Source organism: Neodiprion virginianus, chromosome 5, assembly GCF_021901495.1.
Source record: "Neodiprion virginianus isolate iyNeoVirg1 chromosome 5, iyNeoVirg1.1, whole genome shotgun sequence".
NCBI lineage: Eukaryota > Metazoa > Arthropoda > Insecta > Hymenoptera > Diprionidae > Neodiprion > Neodiprion virginianus.
Genome location: NC_060881.1, coordinates 35,795,451 through 35,818,106, shown reverse-complemented (window position 1 = coordinate 35,818,106; position 22,656 = coordinate 35,795,451). Strand labels below are relative to the sequence as shown.

At 61.0% G+C, this 22,656-nt stretch overlaps 2 protein-coding genes across 2 annotated transcripts; both read right to left on the bottom strand.

Moving 5' to 3' along the window:
• Positions 1-461: 461 nt before the first annotated feature.
• LOC124305634 (uncharacterized) lies at positions 462-6,511 on the bottom strand. The gene is made up of 3 exons (XM_046765215.1): positions 6,204-6,511; positions 3,601-5,956; positions 462-3,536 (listed from the first exon to the last, which is right to left on the bottom strand). The coding sequence occupies exons 1-3, from the start codon at positions 6,509-6,511 to the stop codon at positions 462-464; spliced, it is 5,739 nt and encodes a 1,912-aa protein (XP_046621171.1).
• An 883-nt stretch (positions 6,512-7,394) lies between these two features.
• On the bottom strand, positions 7,395-13,443 carry LOC124305633 (uncharacterized). The gene is made up of 3 exons (XM_046765214.1): positions 13,136-13,443; positions 10,534-12,889; positions 7,395-10,469 (listed from the first exon to the last, which is right to left on the bottom strand). Exons 1-3 carry the CDS (start codon positions 13,441-13,443, stop codon positions 7,395-7,397), a joined length of 5,739 nt encoding a protein of 1,912 aa, XP_046621170.1.
• Positions 13,444-22,656: the final 9,213 nt, after the last annotated feature.

Sequence of the window (22,656 nt, the reverse complement as noted above, 5' to 3'; positions counted from 1 at the left end):
GTGCGGGTAGGGGACTCCCCGGAACCGCGCGAGGCATATCTTCAGGGAGCCGACTACCTTCCTCGTGAGGATCCTCCCCCTGTCTGCTCTGTGGCTGGCGCTTCGTGAGTCGAAGCCGCCCAATGCCGAGGGTGATTCCCACTCTCTGCGCCCTTAAGGGGCCAAGACTACCCTCGCGGGGGTCGGGCAAGACTGCACGGCGTCGCGCTCCAGTCGCCGTCCCAGGGGGTTGGGGCCGAAGATGAAGAGGAAGCATTAGGCAGAGAGGCCCTAGCCCTAACCCTAACCGGGGCCTACTGCGACCTACACCGCGCTACCTGTCACCACCTATGCCCCTCTGCGCCTCCCCCGGCCCGCCCTGAGGGACGGAGCGGAGCTCGGCCGGCAACCCACCCCGCCAACCCGTTCAGGTCCCCGCCTGTCCGAACTACCGTTCTGCCGTTCGGCCCGCGTAACCTACTCTACCGGGTCTCATTTCCCCCGCGCTGCGAGGCCTGCTGCTGCCGCGCTCTCTCCTGTATCTCTTTCGCGGCGATCACCCGCTCCGCGAAGCGGGCCACTGCCGCCCATCCCTCTCTCGAGCTCGACATCGCTCGTACTAATCCAGGCAGGGTCAAGTCCCCCCCAACGGCCTCCCGCAGGGCCGCCCTATCCTCCGCCCACGCTGGGCATGTTTCCACTGTGTGGCTCGCTGTGTCCGCGGCCCCCCCGCAGTGCTGGCAGTCCGGCCGTTCCGCCCTTCCTATCCTGTGCAGGAAGTCGGCGAAACAGCCGTGGCCCGTCAGCACCTGGGTCAGCCGGAAGGTCAGCCTTCCGTGTCCCCTGCCGTGCCACTCGTCCCAGTTGCCGACAATCGCCGCTCTTAGCCTCCCACTGGGGAGGTCGGGACCCTCCAGGGACCTCCTCCAACATTCGCGGGCAGCGAGGAGCTCTCTCGCCCTTACAGCCTTTGCTTCTTCAGCCGAGTAGCCTCCCGTAATCGCTCGCACCTCCCGCATCCAGCCATATGCCCGTCGGTAGGCACCAGCCACCAAGTGCAGCGGCGTTGTTCGGGCTAGCAGGGTGACGGACACCATGGACGCCGTCCGGTATGCCGCGACCACTCTCGTGCAGATTTTCCGCTGGAATTTCCCCATGGCTCGTTGGATGGGCCTGGATCCTTCCGCCACGTCCCCCCATACCGGGGCCCCGTACAAGATGACCGCGAACAGGGTCCCTGCATACAATCGCCGCTTCGCCTCCGACGGCCCTCTCAGGTTCGGCATTAGTCTGGATAGGGCCCTCGTGATGCCCCCGACCTTTGCTTCCATGGCCGCGAAGTGCACCCGGAACGTAAGCCCGGAGTCCAGCCAGACCCCAAGGTACTTCATGGATCCCGCCAATGGGATCCTCTGCGAGCCCACCCTCACGTCCGGGGTGTGTCCCACCATCCCCTTTCCAGCGCGGCCGAAGAGGACCGCCTCCGTCTTATCGGCAGATATTCTCAGCCCAAGTCCCGTTATGCTTCGGCACACCCTCGCCACCATTACGTTGGCCAGCGCCACCGCTGAAGCTGGATCCGCCGCGGCACTCAGGACCAGGGTGTCGTCCGCGTAACATACTACCGCGGTGTCCGGCTCCGCTCCAACCCGCAGGACCTGGTCGAACGACATGATCCACAGCAGAGGACCTAAAACAGATCCCTGCGGAACTCCGGCTGTCACCGCCAGGCTGCTCACTCCCCCGCCCTCCGTTACGTACTCGACGTACCTGTGACAAAGATAATTGTTAATGACATGCCGTATATACGCGGGTACTCCCTTTGTCGCGAGCGCGCTCGTGATGACTGGCCATGGGAGGCTGTTGAACGCGTTGGCTATATCAAGAGATACAGCCACCGCGCAGCCTCCCATCCTTGTGGCGCCCTCGACAAACTCCCGCACCCTAATGAGCGCGTCGATCGTTGACCGCCCTTTCCGGAAGCCGTACTGATCGTCTGACAGCCGGGCCCGGGGGTTCTCCTCCATCCAGTCCCCCAATCGAGAAACCAGTATCCTTTCAAACGCCTTCCCCAGTTCGCCCAAAAGGCATATAGGTCTGACCTTAGGAAGAGGTCCGCCGGACGTGCCACCTTTGGGGATGAGCACTAGGCGGGCCCTCTTCCAAGTTCGCGGGACGTGCCCCTCCCGTAGGCACGCCGTAAACATCTTGGCAATCAGGGTGGTCATCCCCTCGGGGACTCCCGCCCACGCGGCTCCTCTGACGCCGTCTGGTCCCGGGGCGGTGCTTCGCCCGCTCCCCTTCTTAAACGCGGACTGAACTTCTTCGATCGTGACCGCCCAGCCCTCATTCCAGCTCCGGTCTTCCTGGCTTATCGGTGCGCTGCCCTCTCCTCTTGGGAATAACGCCGTAAGGAGTCTCCCCAGGGTTTGGCTGTCGAGGGTCTCCGTCAGCCCCCTCGTGGCGGTGCGAAGCCTGCCCAGCACTAGTTTGTATGGTAGGCCCCATGGGTCCGCTTCCACGGAACCCACGAGGTCTTCCCAGGCTTTGGCCTTCGCAGCCTTGATGCCATCCCGCAGCCTCCGTTTGCTGGCGCGGTACTCGGCCTCTGCATCATGGTGGGGGCCGCTGGCCGCTCTCCTGTTTCTGGTAAGACGTCTTCTTGCTGCCACGCAGCGCCTGCGCTGTTCCGTCAGGTCCTCGTTCCACCAGTGCGTGGTCCTCCTGCAGCTCTTAGGTCGGGCTCTGGGAGCAGCCGCGTCGCAAGCCTGCGTCATGGCTCTCTCCACCCATGCAGCGAGGCCGGCCGATGTGGTCTGATCCTCTCCCGTTGGTCCCCATGCCAGACAGGTCTCTAGGGATTCCCGGAAGCATTCTGTCTTGAATTTACGCCAGTTCCACCGTGCGTGTCCCCCCCCGGCCACAGATCTTACGCGCCGGGGGACCCGTACCTCGTAAACTATGTAGAGATGGTCCGATAGCGTCTCCGTCTCCGTAAGGACCCGCCATTGCTGTACCATCGGCGTCAGATTCGGTGTCGACCACGTCAGGTCGACAACCGAATAGCCCTGTGCCCTGACACATGTTGCCGTGCACCCGTCATTGTGCAGGCTTATTCCGCACGACGCCGCCCATCTCTCCAGAAGCTCCCCCCTGCGGTTGCTCCCCGTTGGGTCCCATGTCGGCGAGCGGGCGTTAAAATCGCCGCCCACCAGTACTCCCCTACCGCCATCGCCTGCTGACCGGACCACCCGATCCAGGTCGTCCATGAATGCCTCAAAGGCTTGCATGGGGACGTTGGGGGATATGTAGACAGACACAATTGCTAGTTTTCCGCAACTAGCCGCTACATACCCCCTTCCCCTCTCCAGTAGGGAGCACCGTGGTGCATCGCCCTCCGTCCTCCAACGTATGGCCGCAAGGCCGTCCTCGCTGCCCAGCCAACCGTCTGCACCCGGGATGGAGTGTGGCTCGGATATGAGACACACATCCACCCCCTCTTCCAGCGCGAACTGGCTCAGTAGGTCCTGAGCCCCCCGGCTATGATTCAGGTTGCCCTGTAAGAAGAACCTGGCCATCTGTTATGTCCCTGGCTACGGGCCCCCGACCCCGTTCGCTAACCGACGCGCAGCGTCCCGACCCCATCCTGTGGGCGCTGTTCCTCCCCTTGGTATCGCACACTACACATTTCGGGGCGGATGTGCAGCTCCTCGCCTGGTGCCCCTCGCTGCCGCATCTGAAGCACGCGCGCCCGCGCGCTGCCGGTGCGTTGCACGAGGTGCCTATGTGGCCAAAGCCCCAGCACCTATAACATTGCCGGGGCCGCGCCTCCAGTAGCTCGACCCTGGCTATGGTCCAGCCTATTTTAAATTTCCCCTTTGCCGCTACGGTTGTGGCTGCTCTTAGGGGGCACTGCACCCAGGCGCTGAAGAGCCCGCCAGCCATTCTGCGAGGGGGGCCTACACGTATCTCCTGTGGGCCGCATCCTCCCTGCTCCGCTAGGGTGCGGGCCAGCTCCTCTGTTGTAACCGAATCGTCCAGCCCTTGCACTCTCAACTCCCCCTTAGTTGACGGTCGCGTCACCTGGACCGCATCGCCATATTTCTCTCCGATTATATTGGAGAGTCGCTCCGCCAGGGCGTCCGCCTTCTTTGCATTTTCGGGTCCGGGTATCTCAATGAGTACCCCACCGTTGGCTGCTCGCCGAACCCTGGTCCCTCCTATGTCCAACTCCTCTAGTTGTATTTTGCTGCGGGCGAATTGCAGAATTTCTGCATAGCGGGAGCTCTCCCCTCTGCACTTAATTGCAACCGCCGCGGTTCTCGGGGCCTTTCGAGTGACTCCGGGCGGTTTGCTCGCCCCTGTCTGCGCCTGTGTCGCCGGTCGGACCCTTAGTCTGGCCTCCGTTGCCGACCCGCTATGGTTTGCCCCTCCGGGGGGGGTCCCTGCGGTTAGTCGCTCCTCCTTCTTCTTCCTCTTTACCTTCGCCGTCGCGCCTTTCCGTCGCACCTCGACCCAGGTGTCGTCGCCTGTCTCCATTGGGGAGTCTGCCGCGCCTGGGGCTTCTTCCACAGGCTTGGCGGTTTCTCGGACAGCGTTAGGCACCGCGGACGCTTTGCTGGGCGGCTCGAGGCCTGCACCTCTTCCTCTTGCGACACCCGGGGTAGTCGCGGTGAGGCTTAGGTTTGGGCTTCCCCCGTCTCTCGTGCCGCTCAGCATGCGGGAGATCCGGTTCACCTCTTCTCGCACTTGCCTGAGGGCCGCTGCTTGCCTGGCCAGCTCTTCGCTCCTGGCCCTGTCCTCATCCGGGACCAGGTATAGCTCGGAGTCCGTGAATCGGAGTCCGAGATCCGACGCGCCGGTCGACGTCGCTGTGGGCTGGCCCTCGCTGGTATCCACTGCCGTGCCTACCGCTGCCGCCTGAATATCGAGCGACAGCATTGTTGGGGGTGTCCCCCTGGTGACCGTCGCGTAGGTATCTACGACGGGGGTTTTTGCCCCGGCCTGGGCTCTCCCTAGGGCCACCCGATACTCCTCGAGCTTCCTCTGTAGTTTCTCTCTCTCCCTCATTCCATCCCGGACCTGGATTTCCAACCTCCTCTTCTCCTCCAGGAGCTCTGCGGGGCCGGCTGCCATTTCCGCTTTGCCGGTAAGGGTGAGCAAGGCGTTTTTCGCCCAGCCCACTCTTCTTTTGATTTCCCCGCTCATCCTACCGTTCATAGATTTGCATCTTACCCTGATGCCATCGATTTCCTCAATCCAGTCTCTGATCTGGGCTCCCAGATCTGCCGCGGTCATATGTCTGTATTCGGCGGGGCCTATGCCCGTCGGCGTGTCTTCTGGGGAACTCGTCCCCGTACCGGTGGCCTTTCCCCTGGCCTTCGTGGCGGTAGGGGGGGGTTTTGCCATCCCCGGACGTTGACTGTGTGTAACTTCCTCGGATGCCGAGTCGTCTGTGTCCGAGCCCCCTGCGGCGTAGGCTCCCTTGTTGTTGAGGACAACGCGCCGCTTTTTGTCCTTAGGGCGTGTACCAGTGCTCTTCTTTGGGTGTTGTTGCTGGCCCTCTCCGCTCTCGTTGGCCGAAGGCGCATCTTTCGTCTCTCCGGTCCCGCTTTCTACGGCTCCCGGTATGCCTCCCCGCGTACTTACCGGCCTGCGCGGCATGGTCAGCTCCTCGTCGTCCGTGGAGCTCGCGACTCCTGGTGGGGTGAGCTCGCTCCCCTTCCTCTTGCTCCCCTGTTGGCACGGCGGCTGCGGGGGTTGCTTATCTGCGGGCGCCATTGTCGTGGTCTCCCCCTTCCCCTCCTTCCCAGGGGCCTTGACCGCAGGTGTCTCCACCACCGAGTCCGCTCCCGTCTTTGCTGTAAGGGGGGGCCAACTGATTCCCCTTACGATGGGACGTCCCCGTATCTCCCTGTCCTCTCCTCCTCCTCCTTGCTTGGGTTTGTTTTGTTGGTCAAAAATTGTGGTATCCATTCTGTAACAAATAAGTATATAACGACGGTTCGGCCATCATGGCAGCCACACCGCGGTGTGGCATCTATCCCCGCCGGTAAAAATCCTACCCCCTCGAACGGAAGCCGCTGTCGGTTTGTCGGGTGGTCTGCCCTATCCGCTCGAACCCCCCGTCCCTACATCTTTAACGTCGCCAGGCCGGGGATTCCCCTGTCAATCCGAAACAGGGTAGGCCCCGACCCGGTAAGACGTTGCCGGATTTGCCCTACCGGACGTCGGGTATGAGGAAATACTGACCGGGTAATCCTCCACACATGCGCCCGGGATCCGAGGTTTGACTCCCAGATTGGCTCCAGTCAGCTGCGAGGAGCGGTTCTCCCACTTTGGACATGTGGTTTCCTGGGACCTTCGCCAGGGAACCGAGGTTCCGTGGCCTTACGTTTACCCGTAGTACGCCACAGAGGTCCGGTAAAGGTACTGACTTCACCCGCAGCCCCGGTCGGTCGGCAACTACTCCTTCCTTGGCTAGTCTCTGAGAAATCGCCCCAGGGGCCCCGACCGCATCCCATGTACACATCACCCATTCACACTATCATTCATACACCCAGCCCCGAGGGGCTGGGCCGACTGTTCTTAGTGGACGCTCGTCTAGAATCACTTCCGCCACGGGGTTTTGAAGCCCCAGGGCGTCGGGTCGTCAAGATTCATCGCGGCCGTCAAGCCCCTACACCACGACAAGGTGACAGCCGACGTAGGGGAACCTAACCTAACCTAACCTAACCTTTTTTTTTTTTTTTTTTTTTTTTTGTTATCGCTGGAAAAATGCCTTATGCACACCCCGAGGGTCCGCGCAAGGATCCTCGGGGTAGTGTGGGACTCGCACCCACTAAAAAACCAGCGGCCACCCTGGTGCGGGTAGGGGACTCCCCGGAACCGCGCGAGGCATATCTTCAGGGAGCCCCCCGGCACTTATACGCGGTTGCGTATCCAACCTGTCGGGGCTTGCGCTTCCCCTTCCCTCCCCTCGCGCTAGCTATAGTGACGACTACTAACTTCCTCGTGAGGATCCTCCCCCTGTCTGCTCTGTGGCTGTCGCTTCGTGAGTCGAAGCCGCCCAATGCCGAGGGTGATTCCCACTCTCTGCGCCCTTAAGGGGCCAAGACTACCCTCGCGGGGGCCGGGCAAGACTGCACGGCGTCGCGCTCCAGTCGCCGTCCCAGGGGGTTGGGGCCGAAGATGAAGAGGAGGCATTAGGCAGAGAGGCCCTAGCCCTAACCCTAACCGGGGGCCTACTGCGACCTACGCCGCGCTACCTGTCACCACCTATGCCCCTCTGCGCCTCCCCCGGCCCGCCCTGAGGGACGGAGCGGAGCTCGGCCGGCAACCCACCCCGCCAACCCGTTCAGGTCCCCACCTATCCGAACTACCGCTGTTCTGCCGTTCGGCCCGCGTATCCTACCCTACCGGGTCTCATTTCCCCCGCGCTGCGAGGCCTGCTGCTGCCGCGCTCTCTCCTCTATCTCTTTCGCGGCGATCACCCGCTCCGCGAAGCGGGCCACTGCCGCCCATCCCTCTCCCGAGCTCGACATCGCTCGTACTAATCCAGGCAGGGTCAGGTCCCCCCCAATGGCCTCCCGCAGGGCCGCTCTATCCTCCGCCCACGCTGGGCATGTTTCCACTGTGTGGCTCGCTGTGTCCGCGGCCCCCCCGCAGTGCTGGCAGTCCGGCCGTTCCGCCCTTCCTATCCTGTGCAGGAAGTCGGCGAAACAGCCGTGGCCCGTCAGCACCTGGGTCAGCCGGAAGGTCAGCCCTCCGTGTCCCCTGCCGTGCCACTCATCCCAGTTGCCTTCAATCGCCGCTCTCAACCTCCCACTGGGGAGGTCGGGACCCTCCAGGGACCTCCTCCAACATTCGCGGGCAACGAGGAGCTCTCTCGCCCTTACAGCCTTTGCTTCTTCAGCCGAGTAGACTCCCGTAATCGCTCGCGCCTCCCGCATCCAGCCATATGCCCGTCGGTAGGCACCAGCCACCAAGTGCAGCGGCGTTGTTCGGGCTAGCAGGGTGACGGATACCATGGACGCCGTCCGGTATGCCGCGACCACTCTCGTGCAGATCTTCCGCTGGAGTTTCCCCATGGCTCGTTGGATGGGCCTGGATCCTTCCGCCACGTCCCCCCATACCGGGGCCCCGTACAAGATGACCGCGAACAGGGTCCCTGCATATAGTCGCCGCTTCGCCTCCGACGGCCCTCTCAGGTTCGGCATTAGTCGGGATAGGGCCCTCGTGATGCCCCCGACCTTTGCTTCCATCGCCGCGAAGTGCACCCGGAACGTAAGCCCGGAGTCCAGCCAGACCCCAAGGTACTTCATGGATCCCGCCAGTGGGATCCTCTGCGAGCCCACCCTCACGTCCGGTGTGTGTCCCACCATCCCCTTTCCAGCGCGGCCGAAGAGGACCGCCTCCGTCTTATCGGCAGAAATTCTCAGCCCAAGGCCCGTTATGCTTCGGCACACCCTCGCCACCATTACGTTGGCCAGCGCCACCGCTGAAGCCGGATCCGCCGCGGCACTCAGGACCAGGGTGTCATCCGCGTAACATACTACCGCGGTATCCGGCTCCGCTCCAACCTGCAGGACCTGGTCGAACGACATGATCCACAGTAGGGGACCTAAAACAGATCCCTGCGGAACTCCAGCTGTCACCTCCAGGCTGCTCACTCCCCCGCCCTCCGTTACGTACTCGACGTACCTGTGACAAAGATAATTGTTAATAACATGCCGTATATACGCGGGTACTCCCTTTGTCGCGAGCGCGTTCGTGATGACTGGCCATGGGAGGCTGTTGAACGCGTTGGCTATATCAAGAGATACAGCCACCGCACAGCCTCCCATCCTTGTGGCGCCCTCGACGAACTCCCGCACTCTAATGAGCGCGTCGATCGTTGACCGTCCTTTCCGAAAACCGTACTGGTCGTCTGACAGCCGTGCCCGGGGGTTCTCCTCCATCCAGTCCCCCAATCGGGAAACCAGTACCCTTTCAAACGCCTTCCCCAGTTCGCCCAGAAGGCATATAGGTCTGACCTTAGGAAGAGGTCCGCCGGACGTGCCTCCTTTGGGGATGAGCACTAGGCGGGCCCTCTTCCAAGTTCGCGGGACGTGCCCCTCCCGTAGGCACGCCGTAAACATCCTGGCAATCAGGGTGGTCATCCCCTCGGGGACTCCCGCCCACGCGGCTCCTCTGACGCCGTCTGGTCCCGGGGCGGTGTTTCGCCCGCTCCCCTTCTTAAACGCGGACTGAACTTCTTCGGTCGTGACCGCCCAACCCTCATCCCAGCTCCGGTCTTCCTGGCCTATCGGTGCGCTGCCCTCTCCTCTTGGGAATAACGCCGTAAGGAGTCTCCCCAGGGTTTGGCTGTCGAGAGTTTCTGTCAGCCCCCTCGTGGCGGTGCGAAGCCTGCCCAGCACTAGTTTGTATGGTAGGCCCCATGGGTCCGCTTCCACGGAACCCACGAGGTCTTCCCAGGCTTTGGCCTTCGCAGCCTTGATGCCATCCCGCAGCCTCCGTTTGCTGGCGCGGTACTCGGCCTCTGCATCATGGTGGGGGCCGCTGGCCGCTCTCCTGATTCTGGTAAGCCGTCTTCTTGCTGCCACGCAGCGCCTGCGCTGTTCAGTCAGGTCCTCGTTCCACCAGTGTGTGGTCCTCCTGCAGCTCTTGGGTCGGGCTCTGGGAGCAGCCGCGTCGCAAGCCTGCGTCATGGCTCTCTCCACCCATGCGGCGAGGCCGGCCGATGTGGTCTGATCCTCTCCCGTTGGTCCCCATGCCAGACAGGTCTCTAGGGATTCCCGGAAGCACTCTGTTTTGAATTTACGCCAGTTCCATCGTGCGTGTCCCCCCCCGGCCACAGATCTTACGCGCCGGGGGACCCGTACCTCGTAAACTATGTAGAGATGGTCCGATAGCGTCTCCGTCTCCGTAAGGACCCGCCATTGCTGTACCATCGGCGTCAAATTCGGCGTCGACCACGTCAGGTCGACAACCGAATAGCCCTGTGCCCTGACACATGTTGCCGTGCACCCATCATTATGCAGGCTTATTCCGCACGACGCCGCCCATCTCTCCAGAAGCTCCCCCCTGCGGTTGCTCCCCGTTGGGTCCCATGTCGGCGAGCGGGCGTTAAAATCGCCGCCCACCAATACTCCCCTACCGCCACCGCCAGCTGACCGGACCACCCGATCCAGGTCGTCCATGAATGCCTCAAAGGCTTGCATGGAGACGTTGGGGGATATGTAGACAGACACAATTGCTAGATTTCCGCATTTAGCCGCTACGTACCCCCTTCCCCTCTCCAGTAGGGAGCACCGTGGTGCATCACCCTCCGTCCTCCAAAATATGGCCGCAAGGCCATCCTCACTGCTCAGCCAACTGTCTGCACCCGGGATGGAGTGTGGCTCGGATATGAGACACACATCCACCCCCTCTTCCAGCGCGAACTGGCTCAGTAGGTCCTGAGCCCCCCGGCTATGATTCAGGTTGCCCTGTAAGAAGAACCTGGCCATCTGTTATGTTCCTGGCTACGGGCCCCCGACCCCGTTCGCTAACCGACGCGCAGCGTCCCGACCCCATCCTGTGGGCGCTGTTCCTCCCCTTGGTATCGCACACTACACATTTCGGGGCGGATGTGCAGCTCCTCGCCTGGTGCCCCTCGCTGCCGCATCTGAAGCACGCGCGCCCGCGCGCTGCCGGTGCGTTGCACGAGGTGCCTATGTGGCCAAAGCCCCAGCACCTATAACATTGCCGGGGCCGCGCCTCCAGTAGCTCGACTCTGGCTATGGTCCAGCCTATTTTAAATTTCCCCTTTGCCGCTACGGTTGTGGCTGCTCTTAGGGGGCATTGCACCCAGGCGCTGAAGAGCCCGCCAGCCATTCTGCGAGGGGGGCCTACACGTATCTCCTGTGGGCCGCATCCTCCCTGCTCCGCTAGGGTGCGGGCCAGCTCCTCAGTTGTAACCGAATCGTCCAGCCCTTGCACTCTCAACTCCCCCTTAGTTGACGGTCGCGTCACCTGGACCGCATCGCCATATCTCTCTCCGATTATGTTGGAGAGCCGCTCCGCCAAGGCGTCCGCCTTCTTTGCATTTTCGGGTCCGGGTATCTCAATGAGTACCCCACCGTTGGCTGCTCGCCGGACCCTGGTCCCTCCTATATCCAACTCCTCTAGTTGTATTTTGCTACGGGCGAATTGCAGGATTTCTGCATATCGGGAGCTCTCCCCTCTGCACTTAATTGCAACCGCCGCGGTTCTCGGGGCCTTTCGCGCGACTCCGGGCGGTTTGCTCGCCCCTGTCTGCGCCTGTGTCGACGGTGGGACCCTTAGTCTGGCCTCCGCTGCCGACCCACTATGGTTTGCCCCTCCGGAGGGGGTCCCTGCGGTTAGTCGCTCCTCCTTCTTCTTCCTCTTTACGTTCGCCGTCGCGCCTTTCCGTCGCACCTCGACCCAAGCGACGTCGTCTGTCTCCATTGGGGAGTCTGCCGCGCCTGGGGCTTCCACCATGGGCTTGGTGATTTCTCGGGCAGTGTTAGGCACCGCAGACGCTTTGCTGGGCGGTTCGGGGCCTGCACCTCTTCCTCTTGCGGCGCCCAGGGCAGTCGCGGTGAGGCTTAGGTTTGGGCTTCCCCCGTCTCTCGTGCTGCTCAGCATGCGGGAGATCCGGTTCACCTCTTCTCGAACTTGCCTGAGGGCCGCTGCTTGCCTGGCCAGCTCTTCACTCCTGGCCCTGTCCTCATCCGGGACCAGGTAAAGCTCGGAGTCCGTGAATCGGAGTCCGAGATCTGACGCGCCGGTCGACGTCGCTGTGGGCTGGCCCTCGCTGGTTTCCACTGCCGTGCCCACCGCTGCCGCCTGAATATCGAGCGACAGCGTTGTTGGGGGTGTCCCCCTGGTGACCGTCGCGTAGGTATCTACGACGGGGGTTTTTGCCCCGGTCTGGGCTCTCCCTAGGGCCACCCGATACTCCTCAAGCTTTCTCTGTAGTTTCTCTCTCTCCCTCATTCCATCCTGGACCTGGATTTCCAACCTCCTCTTCTCCTCCAGGAGCTCTGCGGGACCGGCTGCCATTTCCGCTTTGCCGGTAAGGGTGAGCAAGGCGTTTTTCGCCCAGCCCACTCTTCTTTTTATTTCCCCGCTCATCCTACCGTTCATAGATTTGCATCTTACCCTGATGCCATCGATTTCCTCAATCCAGTCTCTGATCTGGGCTCCCAGATCTGCCGCGGTCATATGTCTGTATTCGGCGGGACCTATGCCCGCCGGCGTGTCTTCTGGGGAACTCGTCCCCGTACCGGTGGTCTTTCCCCTGGCCTTCGTGGCGGTAGGGGGGGGTTTTGCCATCCCCGGACGTTGACTGTGTGTAACTTCCTCGGATGCCGAGTCGTCTGTGTCCGAGCCCCCTGCGGCGTAGGCTCCCTTGTTGTTGAGGACAACGCGCCGCTTTTTGTCCTTAGGGCGCGTACCAGTACTTTTCTTTTGCTGTTGTTGTTGCTGTCCTTCACTCTCGTTGGCCGAAGGCGCATCTCTCGCCTCTCCGGCCCCGCTTTCTACGGCTCCCGGTATGCCTCCCCGCGTACTTACCGGCCTGCGCGACAGGGTCGGCTCCTCGTCGTCCGTGGAACTCGCGACTCCTGGTGGGGTGAGCTCGCTCCCCTTCCTCTTGCTCCCCTGTTGGCACAGCGTCTGCGGGGGTTGCTTATCTGCAGGTGCCGTTGTCGTGGTCTCCCCCTTCCCCTCCTTCCCAGGGGCCTTGGCCGCATGTGTATCAGCCACTGGGTCCGTTCCCGTATTTGCCGTGACTGGGGGCCAGCTAATTCCCCTAACGATGGGGCGTCCCCGTATCTCCCTGTCCTCTCCTCCTCCTCCTTGCTTGGGTTTATTTGGGTGATCAAAAATTGAGATATCCATTCTGTAACAAAAAGTAAATAACGACGGTTCGGCCATCATGGCAGCCACACCGCGGTGTGGCATCTATCCCCGCCGGTAAGAGTCCTACCCCCTCGAACGGAAGCCGCTGTCGGTTTGTCAGGTGGTCTGCCCTATCCGCTCGAACCCCCCGTCCCTACATCTTTAACGTCGCCAGGCCGGGGATTCCCCTGTCAATCCGAAACAGGGTAGGCCCCGACCCGGTAAGACGTTGCCGGATTTGCCCTACCGGACGTCGGGTATGAGGAAATACTGACCGGGTAATCCTCCACACATGCGCCCGGGATCCGAGGTTTGACTCCCAGATTGGCTCCAGTCAGCTGCGAGGAGCGGTTCTCCCACTTTGGACATGTGGTTTCCTGGGACCTTCGCCAGGGAACCGAGGTTCCGTGGCCTTACGTTTACCCGTAGTACGCCACAGAGGTCCGGTAAAGGTACTGACTTCACCCGCAGCCCCGGTCGGTCGGCAACTACTCCTTCCTTGGCTAGTCTCTGAGAAATCGCCCCAGGGGCCCCGACCGCATCCCATGTATACATCGCCCATTCACACTAACATTCATACACCCAGCCCCGAGGGGCTGGGCCGGCTGTTCTTAGTGGACGCTCGTCTAGAATCACTTCCGCCACGGGGTTTTGAAGCCCCGGGGCGTCGGGTCGTCGAGATTCATCGCGGCCGTCAAGCCCCTACACCACGACAAGGTGACAGCCGACGTAGGGGAACCTAACCTAACCTAACCTAACCTAACCTAACCTAACCTAACCTAACCTAACCTAACCTAACCTAACCTAACCCAACCCAACCCAACCTAACCTAACCTAACCTAACCTAACCTTTTTTTTTTTTTTTTTTTTTTTTTTTTAATTTTTTTTTTTTTTTGTTCAGCGGCGAAGGGGAAATCTTCAAAAGACATCCGGTTGTTCATGGATGTCGTCGGATAGTGCCGGATTTTTACCGGCTAAAACCCCTCCGCCGCTCATCACCCAGGACGAGGCGGAACCGCTTTCGCATTACTTCACCTCGTCCCTGTGGCCGGCCTGTTCTCCTGGCCTCTCCCTTTCTCTCGCAACGCGGCATCGCCTTCTCGGTCTGCTTGCCGCTCCACGTGTCACTGCCTGATAGTTTTTGTTGGCAAGCCTTTTCACTTATTCTAAAAAAAAAAAAAAAAAAAAAAAAAAAAAAAAAAAAAAAAAAAAAAAACTACACACTACCGCACCATCTGGTGTCCTTATGCTAGCTTATGTTCACTCCTGTCTTACCGGCTGTTGCAGTTTAGTCAGTTTGTTAAACAGTCAGGTCACTAGTTCTTATCGATCTAATTCACTTACACTAATTCATCTGTTCGTGGGGGGGTGTCTTCGCGCACCTTGTCTTGTACACCCCCTCCATCCGTCAGCTTTCACCTCACTGTTTCCGCACCGCACTAGCATGCTTTGCGCGGTGCGGATGTGGTGTCCTCTTTTCGCGGCCACGCCGGTTTTTGCCGCTTCCACCGTCACCCTCCAGTTTGACTTGGTGACCCCGGTCTCCACGGTGGTGCGGTAGTGCGGGAACATGCGCTTGTGCTCCGCCAAGCTGCTACACTGGCAGCTGGCGGTGAACACTGTCCCGTCCAGCACCACCGCGTCCCGCCAGGGGGGGTGCATTTTCAGCGGGCTGGTCGAGTTGACCAGCTGCTGGACCCCCCCGTGTCGTCTCTTGAAGTAGAGGATGGCCCGGTTATTACCTAGGTAATTCACGTCACCGTAGGTCATCCGGACCATCGCTCCCTCCTCTGCTGGCCTGGTAGCCGGAGGCCGGGGCTCCCCTCGTCTGATCTGTTTGGCCGCATGTTCGTGAGCCAGGCTTTCAACCCTTGCCCACTCTGTCGCGATGGCCCCGCTCGCCGGGGAGGTTGCACTGCCCACTTCGTGTAGGTAGCCGCTGCTGAGGAAGCATACCGAGTGCGCGTATGGGATGTCGCACACACAACCATCCGCTCCCCCCCCAGTCAGCCTAGCCACCTGTCTAACCATCAGTCCGGGCACAGGTTCTCCCGCTTCTCCAGCTTGCCTCCTTGCTCTCTCCGCTGCTTCCTTTTCCCGGAGGACGTTGGTAATGTACCGGGCAGCCGCCTCCCATTTAGCGTGGCTCTGTAGCATGGCACGAGCCATCTCGCGTATATTGCCCACCCGGCCGACTATCTCTCTCATGTCAACCCTAACCTAACCTAACCTAACCTAACCTAACCTAACCTAACCTAACCTAACCAATATACCATAATATACCGAATACCCAATCCCCGATCCCCGATCCCCGATGGCCGATCCCCGATGGCCGATCCCCGATCCCCGATCCCCGATCCCCGATCCCCGATCCCCGATCCCCGATCCCCGATCCCCGAGATCCCCGATCCCCAATCCCCGATCCCCGATCCCCGAGATCCCCGAGATCCCCGAGATCCGCGAGATCCCCGAGATCCCCGACGAGATCCCCGACAAGATCCCCGAGATCCCCGAGATCCCCGACGAGATCCCCGACGAGATCCCCGACGAGATCCCCGACGAGATCCCCGACGAGATCCCCTACGAGATCCCCGAGATCCCCGAGATCCCCGAGATCCCCGACGAGATCCCCGACGAGATCCCCGACGAGATCCCCGACGAGATCCCCGACGAGATCCCCGACGAGATCCTCGACGAGATCCCCGACGAGATCCCCGACGAGATCCCGTACGAGATCCCCGACGAGATCCCCGACGAGATCCCCGACGAGATCCCCGAGATCCCCGAGATCCCCGACGAGATCCCCGACGAGATCCCCGAGATCCCCGAGATCCCCGAGATCCCGGAGATCCCCGACGAGATCCCCGACGAGATCCCCGACGAGATCCCCGACGAGATCCCCGACGAGATCCCCGACGAGATCCCCGACGAGATCTCCGACGAGATCCCCGACGAGATCCCCGACGAGATCCCCGACGAGATCCCCGACGAGATCCCCGACGAGATCCCCGACGAGATCCCCGACGAGATCCCCGACGAGATCCCCGACGAGATCCCCGAGATCCCCGACGAGATCCCCGACGAGATCCCCGAGATCCCCGAGATCCCCGACGAGATCCCCGACGAGATCCCCTACGAGATCCCCGACGAGATCCCCTACGAGATCCCCGACGAGATCCCCGACGAGATCCCCGACGAGATCCTCGACGAGATCCTCGACGAGATCCCCGACGAGATTCCCGACGAGATCCCCGACGAGATCCCCGACGAGATCCCCGACGAGATCCCCGACGAGATCCCGGACGAGATCCCGGACGAGATCCCCGACGAGATCCCCGACGAGATCCCCGACGAGATCCCCGACGAGATCCCCGACGAGATCCCCGACGAGATCCCCGACGAGATCCCCGACGAGATCCCCGACGAGATCCCCGACGAGATCCCCGACGAGATCCCCGACGAGATCCCTGAGATCCCCGAGATCCCCGAGATCCCCGACGAGATCCCCGACGAGATCCCCGACGAGATCCCCGACGAGATCCCCGACGAGATCCCCGACGAGATCCCCGACGAGATCCCCGACGAGATCCCCGACGAGATCCCCGACGAGATCCCCGACGAGATCCCCGACGAGATCCCCGACGAGATCTCCGACGAGATCCCCGACGAGATCCCCGACGAGATCCCCGACGAGATCCCCGACGAGATCCCCGAGATCCCCGAGATCCCCGAGATCCCCGACGAGATCCCCGACGAGATCCCCGACGAGATCCCCGACGAGATCCCCGACGAGATCCCCGACGAGATCCCCGAGATCCCCGAGATCCCCGAGATCCCCGAGATCCCGGAGATCCCCGACGAGATCCCCGACGAGATCCCCGACGAGATCCCCGACGAGATCCCCGACGAGATCCCCGACGAGATCCCCGAGATCCCCGAGATCCCCGAGATCCCCGACGAGATCCCCGACGAGATCCCCGACGAGATCCCCGACGAGATCCCCGACGAGATCCCCGACGAGATCCCCGACGAGATCCCCGACGAGATCCCCGAGATCCCCGAGATCCCCGAGATCCCCGAGATCCTCGACGAGATCCCCGACGAGATCCCCGACGAGATCCCCGACGAGATCCTCGACGAGATCCCCGACGAGATCCCCGACGAGATCCTCGACGAGATCCTCGACGAGATCCCCGACGAGATCCCCGACGAGATCCCCGACGAGATCCCCGACGAGATCCCCGACGAGATCCCCGACGAGATCCCCGACGAGATCCCCGACGGGATCCCCGACGAGATCCCCGACGAGATCCCCGAGATCCCCGACGAGATCCCCGAGATCCCCGAGATCCCGGAGATCCCCGACGAGATCCCCGACGAGATCCCCGACGAGATCCCCGACGAGATCCCCGACGAGATCCCCGACGAGATCCCCGAGATCCCCGAGATCCCCGAGATCCCCGACGAGATCCCCGACGAGATCCCCGACGAGATCCCCGACGAGATCCCCGACGAGATCCCCGACGAGATCCCCGACGAGATCCCCGACGAGATCCCCGACGAGATCCCCGAGATCCCCGAGATCCCCGACGAGATTCCCGACGAGATCCCCGACGAGATCCCCGACGAGATCCCCGACGAGATCCCCGACGAGATCCTCGACGAGATCCCCGACGAGATCCCCGACGAGATCCCCGACGAGATCCCCGACGAGATCCCCGACGAGATCCCCGACGAGATCCCCGACGAGATCCCCGAGATCCCCGAGATCCCCGAGATCCCCGAGATCCCGGAGATCCCCGACGAGATCCCCGACGAGATCCCCGACGAGATCCCCGACGAGATCCCCGACGAGTTCCCCGACGAGATCCCCGACGAGATCCCCGACGAGATCCCCGACGAGATCCCCGACGAGATCCCCGAGATCCCCGACGAGATCCCCGACGAGATCCCCGAGATCCCCGAGATCCCCGACGAGATCCCCGACGAGATCCCCGACGAGATCCCCGACGAGATCCCCGACGAGATCCCCGACGAGATCCCCGACGAGATCCCCGACGAGATCCCCGACGAGATCCCCGACGAGATCCCCGACGAGATCCCGGACGAGATCCCGGACGAGATCCCGGACGAGATCCCCGACGAGATCCCCGACGAGATCCCCGACGAGATCCCCGACGAGATCCCCGACGAGATCCCCGACGAGATCCCCGACGAGATCCCCGACGAGATCCCCGACGAGATCCCCGACGAGATCCCCGAGATCCCCGAGATCCCCGAGATCCCCGACGAGATCCCCGACGAGATCCCCGAGATCCCCGACGAGATCCCCGACGAGATCCCCGACGAGATCCCCGACGAGATCCCCGACGAGATCCCCGACGAGATCCCCGAGATCCCCGACGAGATCCCCGAGATCCCCGAGATCCCCGAGATCCCCGAGATCGCGGAGATCCCCGACGAGATCCCCGACGAGATCCCCGACGAGATCCCCGACGAGATCCCCGACGAGATCCCCGACGAGATCCCCGACGAGATCCCCGACGAGATCCCCGACGAGATCCCCGACGAGATCCCCGACGAGATCCCCGACGAGATCCCCGTCGAGATCCCCGACGAGATCCCCGAGATCCCCGAGATCCCCGAGATCCCCGACGAGATCCCCGACGAGATCCCCGACGAGATCCCCGACGAGATCCCCGACGAGATCCCCGACGAGATCCCCGACGAGATCCCCGACGAGATCCCCGAGATCCCCGAGATCCCCGAGATCCCCGAGATCCCGGAGATCCCCGACGAGATCCCCGACGAGATCCCCGACGAGATCCCCGACGAGATCCCCGACGAGATCCCCGACGAGATCCCCGACGAGATCCCCGACGAGATCCCCGACGAGATCCCCGACGAGATCCCCGACGAGATCCCCGACGAGATCCCCGAGATCCCCGAGATCCCCGAGATCCCCGACGAGATCCCCGACGAGATCCCCGACGAGATCCCCGACGAGATCCCCGACGAGATCCCCGACGAGATCCCCGACGAGATCCCCGACGAGATTCCCGACGAGATCCCCGACGAGATCCCCGACGAGATCCCCGACGAGATCCCCGACGAGATCCCCGACGAGATCCCCGACGAGATCCCCGAGATCCCCGAGATCCCCGACGAGATCCCCGACGAGATCCCCGACGAGATCCCCGACGAGATCCCCGACGAGATCCCCGAGATCCCCGACGAGATCCCCGAGATCCCCGAGATCCCGGAGATCCCCGACGAGATCCCCGACGAGATCCCCGACGAGATCCCCGACGAGATCCCCGACGAGATCCCCGACGAGATCCCCGACGAGATCCCCGACGAGATCCCCGACGAGATCCCCGACGAGATCCCCGACGAGATCCCCGACGAGATCCCCGTCGAGATCCCCGACGAGATCCCCGAGATCCCCGAGATCCCCGAGATCCCCGACGAGATCCCCGACGAGATCCCCGACGAGATCCCCGACGAGATCCCCGACGAGATCCCCGACGAGATCCCCGACGAGATCCCCGACGAGATCCCCGACGAGATCCCCGACGAGATCCCCGAGATCCCCGAGATCCCCGAGATCCCCGACGAGATCCCCGACGAGATCCCCGACGAGATCCCCGACGAGATCCCCGACGAGATCCCCGACGAGATTCCCGACGAGATCCCCGACGAGATCCCCGACGAGATCCCCGACGAGATCCCCGACGAGATCCCCGAGATCCCCGACGAGATCCCCGACGAGATCCCCGACGAGATCCCCGACGAGATCCCCGACGAGATCCCCGACGAGATTCCCGACGAGATCCCCGACGAGATCCCCGACGAGATCCCCGACGAGATCCCCGACGAGATCCCCGACGAGATCCCCGACGAGATCCCCGACGAGATCCCCGACGAGATCCCCGACGAGATCCCCGACGAGATCCCCGAGATCCCCGAGATCCCCGAGATCCCGGAGATCCCCGACGAGATCCCCGACGAGATCCCCGACGAGATCCCCGACGAGATCCCCGACGAGATCCCCGACGAGATCCCCGACGAGATCTCCGACGACCAGCACAGACCAGCACAGACCAGCACAGACCAGCACAGACCAGCACAGACCAGCACAGACCAGCACAGACCAGCACAGACCAGCACAGACCAGCACAGACCGGCACAGACCTGCACAGACCAGTCCCAGACCAGCGCCAGACCAGTCCCAGACCAGCACAGACCATCACAGACCAGCACAGACCAGCACAGACCAGCACAGACCAGCACAGACCAGCACAGACCAGCACAGACCAGCGCCAGACCAGTCCCAGACCAGCACAGACCATCACAGACCAGCACAGACCAGCACAGACCAGCACAGACCAGCACAGACCAGCACAGACCGGCACAGACCGGCACAGACCGGCACAGACCGGCACAGAACAGTCCCAGACCAGCGCCAGACCAGTCCCAGACCAGCACAGACCAGCACAGACCAGCACAGACCAGCACAGACCGGCACAGACCGGCACAGACCGGCACAGATCGGCACAGACCGGCACAGACCGGCACAGACCGGCACAGACCGGCACAGACCGGCACAGACCGGCACAGACCGGCACAGACCGGCACAGACCGGCACAGACCAGAACAGACCAGCACGGACCAGCACGGACCAGCACAGACCAGCACAGACCAGCACAGACCAGCACAGACCAGCGCCAGACCAGTCCCAGACCAGTCCCAGACCAGCACAGACCAGCACAGACCAGCACAGACCAGCACAGACCAGCAAAGACCAGCCCAGCCCAGCCCAGCCCAGCCCAACCTTTTTTTTTTTTTTTTTTATGTTCAGCGGTGAAGGGGAAATCTTCAAAAGACATCCGGTTGTTCTTGGATGTCATCGGATAGTGCCGGATTTTCACCGGCTAAAACCCCTCCGCCGCTCATCACCCAGGACGAGGCGGAACCGCTTTCGCATTACTTTACCTCGTCCCTGTGGCCGGCCTGTTTTCCTGGCCTCTTATTCTCTCCGTGGATAGCTCGCCAGCCGGCGCGGAGCATGCTCCTTGCCGGCCTGTCAAGGCTGCGCCTCCCTTCCATTCCTCGTGCCTACTCACTATTCATAATTAATTACTATTAATATACTTAATAATAATTAATAATATTTTATTTATATATGAATTAATAATAATTACTGTTATATATAATTACTATCCCTACTTCACGGTAATTACTTACTCACTACTTATGTGAGCAGTCACCCGCTTGCTACTCTTGCAGCGCGTGATCTACTGACGGCACGGAATTTGCTGACGCAAGTTTTCCGCACCGGCCCGCCTGTACTTGTCCCGCAATTAGTATTGATGTAGTCCTACATGCTATTTGTTAGTTTCATAACCATTATTAGCTACATGTTAGTTATGCCTAGCGTGTTGGTTATCCTACAGAGCAGTTGAGCAATTGTTATTTATTATTGCTCTGGCTGTTCTGCAGTACGTACAGTACGTACACACAGTGCACGACCTACTGCCGGCGCGGAATTTGCTGACGCAAGGGTTTCGCGCCGGCTTGCCTGCACTGTTGCGTCTGCCCGTACTACTTAGCGTACACACGGTACGCGGCCTACTGCCGGGGCGGAATTTGCTGACGCAAGAGTTCCGCGCCGGCTCGTGTACACCTGCTCTGTGGTTAAAGCCCTGCCGCGTAAGTCGACCGTGTTTGTCGTGCTATTGTTACGTTCCGAGAGGAACGTTTCGAGTCGACTCTGATTCGCCGCGTGATTTAAATCGTTCTCCTGACTTACGTAGTTGGTGTATGTAAATCTCGGGAATCCGCTGATCAGCTCCTCAGATCTTCTCGTTCAACTCACCTACAATTCTGAGAGTTTGTTAGGTAGGGCTCGTGCCAACCATCACTATGCGTGATTGAAATAATTATTTATGACAACACTTGGGTTAATTACACATTTATTAACGGTCTCCTTCTAGTTCTCGATGGTAGATTTACAATCGTGGTACAGATTGGTGTTAATCACTATCGCAGTGACAAACTGTTAACAAGTCTCGAAGGTTCTGAATGACTTATAATGATTTTATTCTAGGATTTCGGTAGAGGTCTGATCTGTTCTCTATGATGTCTGAAGTTCTTCTAATTATTCTGTTTTTGGGAAGGTTGACTTAGAGGGAAAATAGGAGGAGTTCAAAAGGAGTCGCGGTTTCTCGCGGGTCTCGGATGATTGGTTGAGGATGATGAAAAAATTGGGGGTAAGGTTTCTGGTTCGTGCGTGGGATCTCGGTGGTGGATTGGCGCGAGGTGATTGGTTAAGAGAAGCAAGCGGCGAAGCGCTGACTGGTCTTGTTTTCGTTAAAATAAGGGCGCTATCCTGAATTCTGGGAATAGGGGTTTCTTTCTCTGTGAGCTATCCGTGATTTATCTTCCCACGTTTCCGGTGTTTGTCTTTTTGGTTATCTTATCTGTTGGAGGTTTATTATTTTGGGTTATTACGGTTGAATGGGAAAAAATGTATATATAACATGTATGTATGAATTTGACTGATGAAATAACGGTTAATCTAGCGTGTGAGAACTGTTGATATAAGAATTTGGACGTTGTGATGGTAACTAAGTGCGTTGGTATTAATCTACGACTATCGGTAAGAGCACGTAGGGCTCTCTTATGGTAACTGCACGCTGGTCAGGTAGAGCGCAGAGAGGGCGCCGCCGTGGATACCGGCTGGCACGTAACACTATAATAGCGTGA

What these genes read in the sequence shown, in the direction of transcription:
- LOC124305634 (XM_046765215.1), bottom strand. Translation starts at nt 6,511, where the DNA reads ATGTGTACATGGGATGCGGTCGGGGCCCCTGGGGCGATTTCTCAGAGA. An exon ending in TTCCTCATACCCGACGTCCG is followed by an intron (nt 5,957 to 6,203) that starts GTAGGGCAAATC and finishes TATTTGTTACAG; the next exon opens with AATGGATACCACAATTTTTG. An exon ending in GGTCGGGACGCTGCGCGTCG is followed by an intron (nt 3,537 to 3,600) that starts GTTAGCGAACGG and finishes TTCTTCTTACAG; the next exon opens with GGCAACCTGAATCATAGCCG.
- LOC124305633 (XM_046765214.1), bottom strand. Translation starts at nt 13,443, where the DNA reads ATGTATACATGGGATGCGGTCGGGGCCCCTGGGGCGATTTCTCAGAGA. An exon ending in TTCCTCATACCCGACGTCCG is followed by an intron (nt 12,890 to 13,135) that starts GTAGGGCAAATC and finishes TTTTTGTTACAG; the next exon opens with AATGGATATCTCAATTTTTG. An exon ending in GGTCGGGACGCTGCGCGTCG is followed by an intron (nt 10,470 to 10,533) that starts GTTAGCGAACGG and finishes TTCTTCTTACAG; the next exon opens with GGCAACCTGAATCATAGCCG.